The sequence below is a fragment of the Podarcis pityusensis genome (assembly GCF_964106645.2).
Source record: "Podarcis pityusensis genome assembly, chromosome: 16".
Lineage (NCBI taxonomy): Eukaryota > Metazoa > Chordata > Lepidosauria > Squamata > Lacertidae > Podarcis > Podarcis pityusensis.
The window spans coordinates 37,008,087-37,024,564 of NC_138041.1; the positions used below are offsets into that span (position 1 = coordinate 37,008,087).

General features: G+C 46.3%; 1 protein-coding gene across 2 annotated transcripts in view; it reads right to left on the minus strand.

Annotated features, from left to right (window-relative positions):
• The window catches only part of TMEM132B (transmembrane protein 132B), a 354,214-nt gene that overhangs the window by 45,220 nt on the left and 292,516 nt on the right, over window positions 1–16,478 (minus strand). For both annotated transcript variants that reach the window (XM_080985082.1, XM_080985083.1), the window contains one exon: window positions 13,192–13,335. In XM_080985082.1, coding sequence (XP_080841208.1) covers window positions 13,192–13,335 — 144 coding nt within the window. The remainder of the gene's footprint in view (window positions 1–13,191; window positions 13,336–16,478) is intronic.

A 16,478-nucleotide genomic window follows, 5' to 3' on the forward strand; every position in this document is an offset into this window, starting at 1 on the left:
GCTGGGACCGAGCAACAGGAGCTCACCCCGTTGCGGGGATTCGACCGACCGACCTTCTGATCGGCAAGTCCTAGGCTCTGTGGTTTAACCCACAGCGCCACCCGCGTCCCTATAAACAAGGCTTACCCAACGCCTAACTTTACAAAGTTGTGATGATTGCTACAAGGTTGGCAAAAACCAAATGGCTGGTGCCAATTTGCCAAGTGGAAAAAATCCTACCTGGCCCCCAACAACCAGGCGATTGACATTAGTCCATAGCAAGGCCAAAGTCAAGCAATGCATAAAAAGAGGGAGGGTGGGCTGGGAGATCCGACAAGAAGGTGAATGGAGGTCGGCCCCCCAGCCACAACGCAGTTTAAACAGCCCCCCGGCTAACCCAATTGGTCAGCCAGGGCGTGACATGGCTGGGAGTCCTAATGACGTGGGCAGCATCCCTCCACCCACTGCCGGGTCACAGGGAGGTCCCAGATGCACACCAGCAATGCCGCCCCCCAGGGAAGGGGATTGGTCTTCCCACAGTGACCAGTCAGATGTCCACATGCAGAACATAAGCCCATTAGCCCTCTCCCCACCCATGCCTTAGGGGCCAATTTGCAAGCGGAGAAGTACACACTCCCAGCTCATGTCCAGTTATAGAAGACCCTTATAAAACTGAGCCGAGGCAGCACACAATAGATTGTAAGGCTCTGGAGTTACAAGCAGCCCTCCACTGACATCAAACATGCCAGCAGGTTGTCTTGGTGAGAGTGCTGGACTAGTCCCAATCCCCACCCACCCACAAAACTTACAAGGTAATCCTGGGCCAGTCACTGCCTCTCAGCCTGACCTACCTCACAGGGTTGTTGCGAGGATAAAATATGAGGCGGGCGGTCAAGAATACTGCCTTGAGCTCTTTGGAGAAAAGGTGAGCTATAAATCTTCTGCTGCCCCTAATAATATGAACAACAACAGTGACAAGCCTGAGAAGAAGGGGATGTGTTTTGTTTTGTTTTGTTTTGTTTATTTTATTATGTCAAAATTCAACTGGGATTCCCAAACTCAGTGGAGAGGGTATGCAAATCTCTTTGGATTCCAGCTGAAATAAATGGTCTCTGCACAGGACTCAACCTGCCTGCTGGTGCCATTCAAACAAATAGATCAATGGAACTCAAGGAAGTGAGCTTCCCCACTTCATTACAGCAGCTCATCCATTCTAGAAGCCTTGTTTCAAAACTTGAAACAGCTCTTGTATCTCTGCTCATTATCTTCCCATTCACAGGAATGATTCCATTCTCTTTGGAGTCATTAGGGAGTGTGGATAGTTATATGGTTTTTTGTCTCCTGATCATGGCTGTGCCCCCCCCCGCCCCCTCCTCTCTCACACACACTCATCAGGATGTAGCAGGCCTGCAAAGCTGGGATTATACCAGGAGGAAAGAAGCAGAGCTATACATGATTGCCAGGAGCATCACCCATATTTCAGCTTCTTTGTTGGAGACTGGTGCCCTGTTTAGGGAAGCTTTTAATGTTTAATAGGTTATTGTATTTTAGTGTTCTGTTGGAAGCCACCCAGAGTGGCTGGGGAAACCCAGCCAGATGGGCTGGGTATAAATAATAATAATTAATAATAATAATAATAATAATAATAATAATAATAATAATTATATAAGGCAGGGAGGCCAACAGTAGGCAAAGCTGACTGGTTGGTCAGTTAGTTAAGTATTTTTATTGCTTTACTTGATGGGGGGCAGGTGCCCCCCACCCCCTTGGCTACACCCATGGGTGGAGTCAATGCATTCTGGTTTGTCCTCATCCTCATCCCTGCTGAATTCTACAAAGGCAACAAAGAAACTCAGGAAGATGAGGCTAATAGCCAGTGTCACCCACTGGAGTGGTTGTAACCGAAGGAAGCAGGCAGATTGGGGGTGGGGGGCTGCCTGAGGGCGGACTGTGCTTGATAGGGAAGTGCCCCCTTTACCCTAATGAACCAGCTTTCACTGAAGAGTCAACTCATTTTCTACTGTAAGCAGCCTATAGGTTAACATCAGACAGTTATGGACCTATCAGTCATTTTTGCAGGATGGAATGCATTCACAAACACCCTTCACCCAATATGTATGTATGAATTTATTGTTATTTTTTGCTGCTATTATTATTATTAATCATTGCATTTATCTCCCACCTTTTTCTCCAAGGAGCAAAAAGTGGTGTACATGGTTCTCCCCCTTTTAATTTAATCTGTGGGCCAATACAACAATACCCTCTGTACTTCTTGGCAGTGGCGCAGTGGGGGGGGGTCACAAGGGCAGTTGCCCCAGGAGCAAAATGGTTAGGGGCGAAAAATGTCAACACCTAGTGCTGCCTCAATACAGCTGCGCACTTCCGTCTCTGGGCTCCATTGAAAATGGCTTTTCCAGACAAACCAGGAAGTGACCTCTCCAGACAATGGAAGGACTCTTTTTTTCTTATCTCTGTGGCTGTGAATCCCCCCCCCCCCATGACGCAGAGACCATTAGGCAGTCAAATGTGCACGCATACTCCATCCATTTCCCTTCCTCCCACCCCCTCCATGTGTCCCCAGGTGCTGGCAACCCACGCTATGCCACTGCTTCTTGGTGACCCTGCAGCCAGGGGAAAATACTCAAGGAGGACATGTAGCAGGGCCAGTAATGAATGTGATGTGGATATTTTCACCCCCTCGCATTGCAAGAATCTCCTAACAATGTAGAGGAGGGGGCAGAAACTGCTCTTTGCTTCTGCCTGACTCTGTGGGAGTCTCTGTGTTATCTCTATAGTGATTAGATGGCTGAGTGAGAACTGTAATACTCATGCAGTCCAGTAGTCTCTTTTAGTTTTTAGTTTTTAGTAAAAAGGTAAAGGGACCCCTGACCATTAGGTCCAGTCGTGGCCGACTCTGGGGTTGCGGCACTCATCTCGCTTTATTGGCCAAGGGAGCCGGCGTACAGCTTCCGGGTCATGTGGCCAGCATGACTAAGCCGCTTCTGGCAAACCAGAGCAGCGCACGGAAACGCTATTTACCTTCCCGAGCTTCCCCCGCCCCAGCCCCCAGAACAGGTCAGGGAGCGGCGGCAAGGTTGCTCTCCCAGCTTCAGCAAAAGGAACCCGAAGCCTTTGGAGCGCAGTGCAAGGTCCCGCTGCACTCCAAAGGCTTCAGGCGGCTATCCCTGAAGCCTGGAGAGCGAGAGGGGTTGGTGCGCACCGACCCCTCTCGCTCTCCAGACTTCAGTGAAAGCAACCCGTAGCCTCCGGAGCGCGGAGGGAGCGCTCCCTCTGCGCTTTGGACGCTTCGTGTTGATATCGCTGAAGCCAAGGAGCCTGCATTTGCTCCATAGGACGCACACACATTTCACCTTAATTTTTTGAAGGGAAAAAGTGCATCCTATAGAGTGAAAAATACGGTATTTCTTTCTTAGGCCATCTATAGCTTCTGGTGTAAATAACACGTCACTCAGGACAGCTTACAACATATGAAGCTCAGAAGCAGGAAAGCTTTTGACACTAAGAGGTGTTTCCCCCAATTGTGGCTACATTCCAATTTCCAGCTGGAAATTTAAAATAAAATGAAGCTAATAATAAGGTAAAGTATCCCCCACAAGCCTTCCACTCGAGGGGGAACGGAGCTGGGACCTGTCAACGGCGAGAGTCTTTTATGTCACCTAAATTAACTGCAGGTACTTCAGAACGAGGGTGGCGTGTCAGACTCATCATCTCTGTCTTCAGTGTCAATTATACGTCCCCAGGGAGTGACTCTTTGAACACGTTGCCAGAAGGCAGGTGCAGGTAAATTAAACCACAAACACATTCGCTCAAGCAATGTTTAGAGAAATCTGATTAAAGCTCACAGAGCAGAGGGAGCGCAAGGTTGATTGCAGATCTCAAGAAGAGCAAAGTAAATAATATTTGGCTGCCTCTTCCGATGACGACCAGTTTGAAGGTCTGGGGGCCATCGTGGAAAATGCACCAGAATGATGGGGTTACTGTTTGCAAATGGCAGTTGAGGCTCAATTGACTGGATGCTTTTAGAATGAGATAAAACAAATTCCTGGAATATAAGGCTATTGGGGGCGACTAGCCATGATGGCTCTGCTCCGCCTCCAATGTCAGAGGCAATATGTCTCTGAATACCAGTTTCTGGGAATTGCAAGCAGGGAGAGTCCTGTTGCACTCAGATGCTGTTTCCCATAAGCAGTGGATTTCCTATAAGCAGTTCTATTTTTCTAGAAAAAGAGGTGCTGGAAATCGCCTCCCTTGTTCCCTTATAATGCCAATAGCACCCACCTGAGAGGTGCTGGAACTGAGTTCCTATGAGTTCAGGCTGGGGGAAAAGCCTTGTCCATAAGGCATCTGGTTCACCACAGTTCCAGCTTTGTAGCTCGACTGTCATCTCCTGAGTTGTCTCAACAGCCACCCAAAGTCCATTGTCCAGAGATGCACTGCAGTCAGTGGCGAAACTGCATGCTCCGGTTCTGGGGGTGGAAAGCAGGCGGGGGCATGGATAGCGTGTGCCCCGGGGTGTGTGGTGTGTGGGCGCATGCCCCGGAAACATGGCATGCCACAAACAGGGCGCGGCATGCGTCCAGGGGGCGTGGCACCACCTGCAGGGGCATGGTGCCTGGCACGATGGGAGGGTGCACAGCGCATGTCCAGGGTGGCGGCTGCGATGGTACCCCCCTCCCCAATGGTGCTGGGGGTGGTGCGCTCCCCCTGCCCCTCCCTTCCTTGGCCAGTGACTGCAGTTCCAAATGTCCTCATGATATTTGACTACGCACAGCCCTCCCATATAATGGCAGATATTTTGCTAGCTTTTATTTTATTTTATTTTATTTATTTTAAACTTCTATACAGTGGTACCTTGGGTTAAGTTTCGTTCCAGAGGTCCGTTCTTAACCTGAAACTGTTCTTAACCTGAAGAACCACTTTAGCTATGGGGCCTCCCGCTGCTGCCACATCGCTGGAGCACGATTTCTGTTCTCATCCTGAAGCAAAGTTCTTAACCCGAGGTACTATTTCTGGGTTAGCGGAGTCTGTAACCTGAAGCGTATGTAGCCTGAAGCGTCTGTAACCCGAGGTACCACTGTACTCCCATTCATCTGAAGATCACAGGGTGGTAACAATATAATAAATGTGAGTGGCTGAATTTTGGTGCAATTGTGCTGGACACAGATAGCAGGGCTCTTCCTCAAAAGGGTGACAAAGTAGGAGAGTGGATTGTGCCAGAGTTTCCAGTCAGGGAGGCACGGCACTCCAGTTCTTTCCCAGAAAGGCCAAAGTTTGGGGAGCGGGGGGATGAACTCATGGGCCATCCAGTCAGCCCCGTCTTGCTCAATCTTCTTAATCAAAATCAACTAAGCAAAGCATCAAAGGTTAAGAATGCCACGTCGTTTGCCACGGCCAATGGGACACGACACATTTCATCAATTAGAAAAGAACAACAAGGGACAGAATTAATGGGGTAAAGAAGCACAAAATTAGGCAATTACATGCACGCTGCCTGGTGAGGCTTAGAACAGTGTCTCACTTGTGGAGGACAGAAAGGGAAGGAAAGGGTGTGTGAGTTTCTCAGGATTCATATGCAAAAGACCGGAACAACTTGTACTATCAGTTAGCTCCAGATTATTTTGGCTCACGTGGCGCTGTGGGTTAAACCACAGAGCCTAGGACCTGCCGATCAGAAGGTCGGTGGTTCGAATCCCCGCGACGGGGTGAGTTCCCGTTGCTCGGTCCCTGCTCCTGCCAACCTAGCAGTTCGAAAGCACGTCAAAGTGCAAGTAGATAAATAGGTACCATTCTGGCGGGAAGGTAAACGGCATTTCTGTGCGCTGCTCTGGTTCGCCAGAAGTGGCTTAGTCATGCTGGCCACATGACCTGGAAGCTGTACGCCGGCTCCCTCAGCCAATAAAGCGAGATGAGCGCCGCTACCCCAGAGTCAGATACGACTGGATCTAATGCTCAGGGGTCCCTTTACCTTTTTTTAGGTAATTGTGAAACATTATTACTTTGTTGTGACTGGACTCTTCACTCTGGATAGAATTACAGTGTCTTTGGCTGTTTGTGTAAGGCTACGAGATTTTTTTCAAAGAATCCGGGGACACTTTTAAAAAAAAAAAAAAAGAGGGGGAAAAGCTATTAAAAAAAGTTATTTTAAAAGAAAATGAGAAATAATATCTTCTCTTCTGTGGTCTCCTCTGTCGTGCGACCTTCTTTCTGCTCATCACTTTTCTAGTGCTGCTGGGATCAGCAGGATCCCAGGTGTGCAGCAGCAGAAGTAAGGAAATGGGACTAAAAAGGATAGAGATGGAACTGAGAAGCAGTGTCACAGGAGAAGCAGTGTCTGCTGCCTCTTCTACTCCTTCAGAGGATTTGCATGTATAGTGGTACCTCTGGTTAAGTACTTAATTCGTTCCGGAGGTCCGTTCTTAACCTGAAACTGTTCTTATTCTGAAGCACCACTTTAGCTAATGGGGCCTCCCGCTGCCACAGCGCCGCCAGAGCACAATTTCTGTTCTCATCCTAAAGCAAAGTTCTTTTTTAAAAAAAAAATAATAATTTTTATTAACAGGCCAATCACATCACATTATCCAAATCACATTAGTTCCAAATTATACAGCCAAATTTTTAAATTTTGTTAGGGGTACCCATACATCAAGCTCCGCACGAGTCCAAAACTCCGAACGAGTCCAAGCATCACTTATATTACTGCTTTAATTAGACAGTTCTATCCAGTTCAATCTAGATAGTCCTTTATTACTTTCTTTCTCTTCTTCTTGTTATCGTATATTCCTTTCTTTGCTATCTCTGATAATTTTCACAAGCAGATTGAAAACAGGCATCCTCTGTGTGGGTTTTGTATTCTTCAAAGATCATATCGCTCAGGGACAGCCTCTGTTCAACGCTTCCATAAAAAAAAAAAATTAATCTTTACTTTTCTCAGGCTTGACAAATAAATCAAATGAATCAGGAGGCTCTGTCAGGTCAAGCTTGCGTTCCAACATTCCTTCTCTTTCGAACGATCCTGATTCTCCTCCCCCTGTCCTTCTTTCTCCGGCAAGCCTGTCTTGGCGAGACGCCATTTTTAAACTGCGTCATAAAAATTTTCCTCTTTCTCACCGTTCACCAATCCTCTCTCCTGTTATAATCCATCCCACACAGTTCTTGAATTCCTGCTTGTGATTAATAAAAATGCAACAATCTTATTTCTATCTGGGGTGAAGGGTTATTAATATCACATCGTGCAAAGAAAAAAAAAAGTTTTTTCCTCCACCCCCCCCTTCATTCCAAACATACAGTCTCCTAGTGGTGATTCATCAGATTTACTTATCCATCCATCACTCCCGGTCACAGAGATCCATTAATCAGCAGTCTTATCTCTCGAACATTACTTGATGTATGTGCTTCAGCTTCATTCCAATCATATGTTTCCAATTATAATTCTGAGCTGAAGCTAACCAGCACACGCTAATTGGAATCGGTGTCAGGAAGATCTGACTTCACCGAGGGCTTGTGCCAAGTGTTCTGCACCCCCATCTCTCGGATCAGGGGGTGCATTGTGAACACCGCTGGCAAGGCAGCGCCCCCCCGTCTCCTGGGGGGGTAGGAAGACTGCATACTTCCCATAGCAGCCCCTTAATTACCTCGTATGGGTCAGAGAGATGTTATTGTCGGCCATCTTCCAACGCGCCACCTGGTGGCCCCCCTCCCTCGAAGCAAAGTTCTTAACCCGAGGTAAATATTACCCGAGGTAATATTTCTGGGTTAGCGGAGTCTGTAACCTGAAGCATATGTAACCTGAAGTGTATGTAACTCGAGGTACCACTGTATCATTCAACTCTTGGGTTGGGGTATTGTTTAGGGGGGTTTTAGGGGGTGTTGTTGCTGTTATGTTATGTTTTGTTATGTTTGTAATTATGTATTTTTTATATGTTGTAAGCCGCCTTGAGCATGGTTATAACTTTGGAAGGCAGAATTCAAATAATATGATTGATTGATTGATTGATTGATTGATTCATTCATTCATTCATTCATTGATCCCCAAAAGAGTTCTGCGTTCTTGCTAGCTTACAAATCCAACTGGCCCAATATGAGATCTCACCTTAGCTACTTTGTGTTGTGGAATGTCTCTTTTAATGGGAGAGTTTTCAAATGCAGCACCTCCCACACACTACAAAGATATTAATGTTCCTGGGCACCTAATCCTTTTTAATGACATTTCCCCAGTCAGTGTTACATGGTGCTCAGTAACACCTAAATACCTCAGCAAAAAATTTTTAAAAAAATGTTGGAAACTCAATTAACACCAAGATAAGTCTACAAATGCTATCTTAACACATCTCTGTGTGGCGTAATGAAGTGAAGAGGGGAGGGGGAGGAAATAAGAGACGGCAAGGAACAAACGGGTGATTTATAACTTCGAGGGTTTACAAGAGTTACAATTTATCGTGGAGTGATAAATAAGAAAGTCCCTCATCAGATAAGAACTGCAGCAGAGTTATGTGGCCATGAAAAGGGAAGTTTTGGCTGTCACTCAAGTTTAAAGGAATCTTAGTCAGATTGTGGGAGTTTGAATCAGCTAATCCTCTAATCAGTCAATTAATTGATTACATCTGCACAAATTTCCATTATCAAGGAAAATAACAGTTCTAAAGTGGGGGGAAGGAAGTATATTTTCTTTGTTTTTAGATGTCTGTGTGTGTGTCACAGCAGGCATTATCTTAGAACAGACTTTTCTTCCTGAGAGAGAGGAGGAGACACTGAGTCAATAGCTTCAAGTTAGGATGGCTAAACACAGTATGTTTCTGAATACCAGGAGAGAGCATGGTTGCACTCAGGTCCTGTTTGTTCACATGGGCATCCGGTTGGCCACTGTGAGAGCAGGATGGACTAGATGGGTCATTGGCCTGGTCTTGCAAGCTAGAGGCATTCTTATTTTCTTATTAGAGCAAAGTTAGTGAGAGAGGGGATGAGAAAGAGTCATCAGACTTAAAAAAAGAAGAAGCACATGGCTATATTTTTTCATGGCTCATTAGAACAGTGGTACCTCGGGTTACGTACACTTCAGGTTACAGACGCTTCAGGTTACAGACTCCGCTAACCCAGAAATAGTACCTCGAGTTAAGAACTTTGCTTCAGGATGAGAACAGAAATCGTGTGGGGCGGTGCAGGAGCAGCAGCAGCGGGAGGCCCCATTAGCTAATGTGGTACTTCAGGTTAAGAACAGTTTCAGGTTAAGAACGGATCTCCAGAACTAATTAAGTACTTAACCCGAGGTACCACTGTACCTGCCAAAATTACTATTTCCTGATTAAAGCAGGTAGGTGTTGGTCTGCCGTAGCTGAAACAAAATTAAAAAATTCCTTCCTGTAGCACCTTAGAGACCAACTACGTTTGTTATTGGTATGAGCTTTCATGTGCATGCACACTTCTTCAGATACACAAAAGCTCATACCAATAACAAATTTAGTTGGTCTCTAAGGTGCTACTGGAAGGAATTTTTTTATTCTGATTAAAACAGTAAAACAAGAAATTGAGGGGATGCACTGGTGCCAACTCCAGGGGGCCCTGGGAGCCTAGGCACCCACAATGTTTTTGCTGTGGCTGTTGAGCCTCTGCCCCTGCTGCCTGCTGCCTGCCATTTTATCTCTGGCGCTCCAGCACTGCAGCCATGACTGGACCGGGGCTGGTGCCTCCACCGTGGGGCCTCTGTTGAGGCCTGCTGAAGCTGCAGACATGCTTCCAGGGTGCAGCTGCAGCCACAGGCCTCAACAGAGGCTCCACAGTGGAGGCACAGGTCCTGGCCCAGTTGCCACCACAGTGCCAGAGGACGTGTGCATGCTGTGCCAACATCATGACGTGTGGAGAGGTTTGGCACATGCACACTGGGCACCCACAGTATGGGTCCCAAGTTGGCTCACCTGAGAGGATGTAAGTATCCTACATTTTGATACAACTTGTCCTCATTTAAGAATGGTGTTCCCTTACATCAAAGCCTAAGGAAATATCCAGCCGTTGAAGAAGACTTTGTCAAAACGCATTTGGCCAAATGGATATTAGGGACCACACATTTCTACATGTTCCTATGGGGATTTTGCCCTTTAAAGGTTATAAGAGTGCTGTTTTAATATTTCTGCTCTTACATTTTACGAGTGGGATGAAATGATTTCTTTATTCTTCAAGTCCATTGAAACCATCTGAACTGATTAATCTAGTTTGCTCATGAATTAAACAATGCAACCGTAGCTTTTAGGATGTTTAATCTCCAGGAAGTCACGAGAGTCACAAGAAAAGTGAGGTGTTTTTGTTCAAGCCAGAGGAGATACAAGAGCGAAGGGAAATGCCTTATGCCAAGTCAAAAAACTGGTTTGCTGAGCTCACTCTTCCTTGCACCAGGGGTGGCTAACATTTTACCCACCAGATGTTACTGAGCTCCCAACTCCCATCATCCCTGGCCACTGGCAGGAAGCAGAGCAACAAGGGTTATCCTCTCTTTTCATCTTTCAGTGGCAGTGATCTTACAATATTTCTTTACTCTATCTCTTCTGATCCATGGTATTCTCAAAATCAATGGCAGGGATCAGAAGCACTAGCTGACCTTTTCAATGCTCTTTGGGAAGGCAGGGCAAACACATCACTTAATCACACCGCTATCCTGACTGTGTATACAGAAATGATGGTTTAACTGTCTCAGGAATGCACGGTCTGCAGAAGGTTGGCACACAAACACCTCCTTATGATGGGGTGGAACAGAAGAAGCTGCCATAGATATACTGAGTCAGGCTGCTGGTCCATCTAGCTCAGTAATATCTACTCCATAGGTCATCATCAACCAGTTGGGACCCACAGGTGGGTTGCAAGACCATCCCAGGTGGGTCACAGGCAAAGCTGTGGCCATGATTTGGGTCTCTAGCTAAGGTTCACCCTGTCTGGACTAGAACACGTTTTCTGATGCAACACCCATTTTATCCATTAGTGCTGCAATGTGGCATGGGCCTTCTTCAATAAGATACATTTTCTGATCAATCATTTGTCCCACTTTCCTGTAATGAGGGAGCATTATTTTCATTCTCCAGTCTATTTCTATGGCTTCCTGGTTTGCCAGAAGCGGTTTAGTCATGCTGGCCACATGACCCAGAAGCTGTATGCTGGCTCCCTTGGCCAATAAAGCAAGATGAGTGCTGCAACCCCAGAGTCGGCCACAACTGGACCTAATGGTCAGGGGTCCCTTCACCTTTACCTTTTTAGCATGTAGAAGTTTCAGCTGCAGTGGGGTAGCTTGGTTGCCATCAGAGAAGCAGTGATGGTAGGAGTCATTCATAATTTAGCACAGGTGGCATGCAGGCAGAGTTAACCCCTTGAACAGTTTGGGTGGCACAGGTAAGGATTCTTGAAGAATTAAGCCCTTGCCAATTCCAGTACAAAGCAGAGCTGAGTCAAAATTTCTAGGAAATTGCAGGTTTTGCACCCCTGCAAAACAAGTCTAATACTGTTGGGCTACAACTTCAATTATCCCTGATCATTGGCCATGCTAGCTGGGATGGTGGGAGGTGAAGTTCTGCAACATCTGGGGAGCCACTGGTTCCTCTGCCTTAGAAGCTACAATAAGAAGAGAGGGAGACTTTTTCTCCCCCCTCCACATTTTTTGCAACAAATTTTTATTTGTTTTTAAACAAATACAAGAACCATTAAACACTTATCCAGCAGTATATCTAATTATGTTTCTTTTATCCATTGACTCTAGACATAAACTTACACATTCAACATGCTAACGTATTACTTAACGCAATCTCCCCACTGTGAAGTATTGAGTGGTTGGTATAACAAGGTTTTGATTTGGGCCATTAACATCATTAAAGAAAGGGGTCTACATTTCTTGGAAGGTGTCTCTATTCATTATGCCTTTAATGCAATGGTAAGAAGCTTGGACATTGCTGTATCCCATATACTATATTCCCGTATTTTACTCAATAAAAGTTTAGGTCACATTTCTTAGCTGCCAAATTCAAAGCTGCAAAATGACTTGGAGAATTTGCTGAACTTTCTTCCCTCCCCCATTGTTTCATTCTACTTGAACTCATTCAAAGTCTTTAAAAGTAAGGTGCGAAGGTGAGTTTCGGGGTCTGGTATAAAAACCAGAGCTGTCTATTTGAGAATGAATAATAGGCCAGCCCTAATATTTCCCAGCCCACTTAAGATCCCCAATTAATGATTCTCTGACAAAGCCTCTGCTACCTTTGAAGCCATCACCAGTCATATGTCAACTCAAAATAAAAGGTTAGACTGATGAGCATAAAATACAAAGAGGCAAGACTTGGAGGTTCAAACAGAAATCCACAGGGGACATATATGCCAGCTTGCAAATCATTAGCAGCATGAAATCCAGAAGGAAATGTCTGCTTCCAGAAGCTGCAAGAGTATTTGAAATAATTCTAGAGGAAAGTTGGGGAACCTGTGGCCCTCCATCTGCTGCTGGACTCCAACTCCCATAATCTCTTACCATTGGCCTTGCTAGCTGAGGCTGATGGGAGTTCTGTGACATCTGGAGGTCCACAGGTTCCCCATCCATGCTTTGCAGCCCTGACTAGTTTTTCCATGCACGGTGCTGGTCTGCACATGCAAGTGAATGTGCTGTGGGTGTGATAGCAGAGTCTTGAAAATATTTCAGGTGGATGCTCACATTTTGAATGTTCTCCTGCAAGAAAAATCCCCCTGCAATTAGAAAATGAACACAGGAGGAAGAGGCTAGGTTGCAAACTTTACCTTTGATGTGCTAGCTTTTTGCACACATATCTTTTACATGATGGTGCTTTCCAAAAGCTGAATACCAGAGTCTGCATCACTACTTTCATTTTCCAATTTTCTTTTCCAACTGACAATGAACACTAAATAAAGACAGAGCATGCTCAGTCCCTGGGCTTGTAGAAAGGTCATACTTCTGCAAACATCAGGGTATGTTGATACTACCCTCTTGTTTCTCAGAGGTCCCACTGCTGTTGGCACTCACCACTTGAGTTCATTGTTAGGAGTGATGATGAATAGGTGAATTCATGGAGTAAAATACCATCAGTGAATAAAGGACCTCTATTTTCAGAGGCAGTGTTATCTCTCTGAATACCAGGTATAGGAGAAGGCCACCTTGGTCAGGCTCTTCTTGTGACCATCTCAAAGGCATCTGTTTAGAACTGGGGTGGACTTCCTTACCTTTATGACGTCTTCATCAGCTGATCTGCATTCGGTGGAACCAGACACATCTCTCACCGATCCATCTTCTTCAACGGCAACCACCTTTACTGGGACAGACACTGGCTTCCCCGTCAGGATGGCTGTGTTCAGGACTTCCGTGTCCTGCAGACGCACACAGCACATAAAGATAGCTCTGTTAAAATCAACCTGACAACTTCACCCTGCTGAAGAGTTATTGTCAGAAATTTGTCCCTAGCCTCCAGAAAGAGAAGACTTGTCTCCATCATGATCTGAGCAAGTTCCAGCAGCTCAGCACCACTCCTTTAACTCATAGTGGGAGTTGCTGCTCAGTAGGCAGATGGGACGCAGGTGGCGCTGTGGGTTAAACCACAGAGCCTAGGACTTGCCGATCAGAAGGTCATGGTTCGAATCCCCGCGACGGGGTGAGCTCCCATTGCTCGGTCCCTGCTCCTGCCCACCGAGCAGTTCGAAAGAACGTCAAAGTGCAAGTAGATAAATAGGTACCGCTCCGGCAGGAAGGTAAACGGTGTTTCCGTGCGATCCTCTGGTTCGCCAGAAGTGCCTAAGTCATGCTGGCCACATGACCCGGAAGCTGTACGCCGGCTCCCTTGGCCAATAAAGTGAGATGAGCACCGCAACCCCAGAGTCGGTCACAACTGGACCTAATGGTCAGGGGTCCCTTTACCTTTACCTAGAATGGTGGGATATTCAGCACAGACAAAAAGGAGGACTTTTTCACATATCCTATTCTCTGTATCAATGGTCTGACTCAGCATAAGGCAGGGTTCAATATTCTTGTGATGGAGTTCCTCAGCTGTCCCCTGTTATGCTGCAGCACCACCACTACAGGTGGCCAGCAGCGGTACTGCAGCTACCAACTCAGCAGAGATCTTGTGTCACAAGGGGGTGATATAAAAGGGTGCATTGAGCCCTATAAAACAATGATTTCAGCCTGGAGCGTCAGCATGAACAAACTCACAATTGGCCTCAGACTAAAAAAAATATGCTCAGGCTGCCACTCCCGCCTGCTTGCTTTTATCCAACCCCCCAGCTCCGTCATGTTAATGCAGCTTCTACCTTGATGCCTTCAAGATATCATCCTCTTTGATTTCCAAATTTGCCTAAGCAGATAGGACTATAAAGCAATTCTCTTCTCCACAGGCATAATGGCCTAGTAAGCAAAGCCTTCATTTTCCTTGTCGGATTGCTGTGGCACCAACAGCACTGAAATGGAAAATGCTAATTTTAGCAAATATCCACACACACACCCAAACCCCACCTGGAGATATCCTAGAGGCCACTGAGCCGTATACATCTCCTCTTCTTTCTCAGATGTAGCGCACTAATGAGTCCATTAATGCAAAGTTCGCCAACGAGTCACCATGGATGCTGTTTGATTAATTACTTTAGCCATGCCACAACTGCGCTGACTGAGGCTTGCAAAGTAGCAGCACAAATCGAAGGGAGAGACTCTCCAAAGGCGCTTCAAATAAGCCATGTGCCCCAGAAAAGCAAAATTTGCAAATAAGAGTGGATATTTTGACGATGCCACTGTTGGCAACTAATCTTGTGGGCCTCCCTTCTCTCATACTGTTGAGCTTCAAACATCCCCCTCTTCAGCTAGTTAGTTAGTCCTCACTTACATACCTCAATACTATATTTTTTGGGGGGAAATTGGGGTGGGTAGGTTGGAGTGAGCAGGAGCATCAGCCCCTATTACTTACATAAGAACCTAAGAAGGGCCCTGCTGGTTTAAGCCAGTGGCCCATCTAGTCCAGCATTCTATTCTTGCAGTGCCCAAGCAGATGCCCAACGGAAGCCCTGAATGCAACAGCACTCTGCCCTCTTGCCATTTCCAGTAACTGGTATTCAGAAGCATTCTGCTTCCAACATTATGTATGTATGTATGTACGCGGGTGGCACTGTGGGTTAAACCACAGAGCCTAGGACTTGCCGATCAGAAGGTTGGCAGTTCGAATCCCCGCAAGGGGTGAGCTCCCGTTGCTCGATCCCTGCTCCTGCCAACCTAGCAGTTCGAAAGCACCTCAGAGTGCAAGTAGATAAATAGGTACCACTCCAGCGGGAAGGTAAATGGCATTTCTGTGCGCTGCTCTGGTTCGCCAGAAGCGGCTTAGTCATGCTGGTCACATGACCCGGAAGCTGTACGCCAGCTCCCTCGGCCTGTAGAGCGAGATGAGCGCCGCAACCCCAGAGTCGGTCACGACTAGACCTAATGGTCAGGGGTCCCTTTACCTTTACCTATGTATGTATGTATGTATGTACGTATGTATGTATGTATGTATTTGTAATCATTTTTATCCATCCTTCTCTTCAGGCAAATAATAATAATAAAGGCTCTCAGTGTGACTAATATCAGGGAGAAGACCATTTTTGCTCTCAGGTTAACCATCTAGGAGACACAACACAAAAGGAAAAGAGGGAGGAGGCAAGCTCAGGTCTTAGCTACAGAGAACTTGCAGTGGAAAAAGAATGGGGGAAAACTGGAGAGGAGCCAACAGGTCTTTTGGCAAAGCTCAATGAGGAGGCTTGCAGGACACCCTTTTCTTTCACACACACAGCCTGATGTAATGGGTGCTGCAGGGTTAAGTAAGCAGTTAAGTTAGCAGTTAAGTAAGCAGCCTCACGCAGCTGGTCTTTAAGAGATTTATATCCTGCCTTTGGATTGAATGATCCTCAAATCAGATTGCAACAGATTGTAACAATCTCTGCCCACCCCCTTCTCTCTCTCTCTCTCTCTCTCTCTCTCTGTCTGTCTCTCTCTCTCTCTCTCTCTCTCTCTCTCACACACACACACACACACTGCTGTAGTGTGATAGAGCCTCTTGCTTGCCTAGATGAAGAATGGAGATATGACTGCTGTTTGTAGAAACATCTGGCTTTGGTGGAACTGGAATGTAGCACTGGAAAGGAGTCACATGCCCTACTATAAGTTAGTCCAGGCATGGCCAAACTTGGCCCACCAGCTGTTTTGGGACTACAACTCCCATCATCCCTCGCTAACAGGACCAGTGGTCAGGGATGATGGGAATTGTAGTCCCAAAACAGCTGGAGATGCCTGAGTTAGTCTATTCATTGTTAAAACTCCATCTGCATGGGGGGGGGGGATTTCCTCTGGCTCCACCCACCAATGGCATGCAGCCCTCTGAAGGCATGCTTGTTTATTTCATAAACTATATACACCACTTGATCATAACAAAAACAAAAAACCCTCAAAGCAGTTTGCAGGAAACCCTGGTGGCTTCCCATAAAGGAATGCAGCCCGC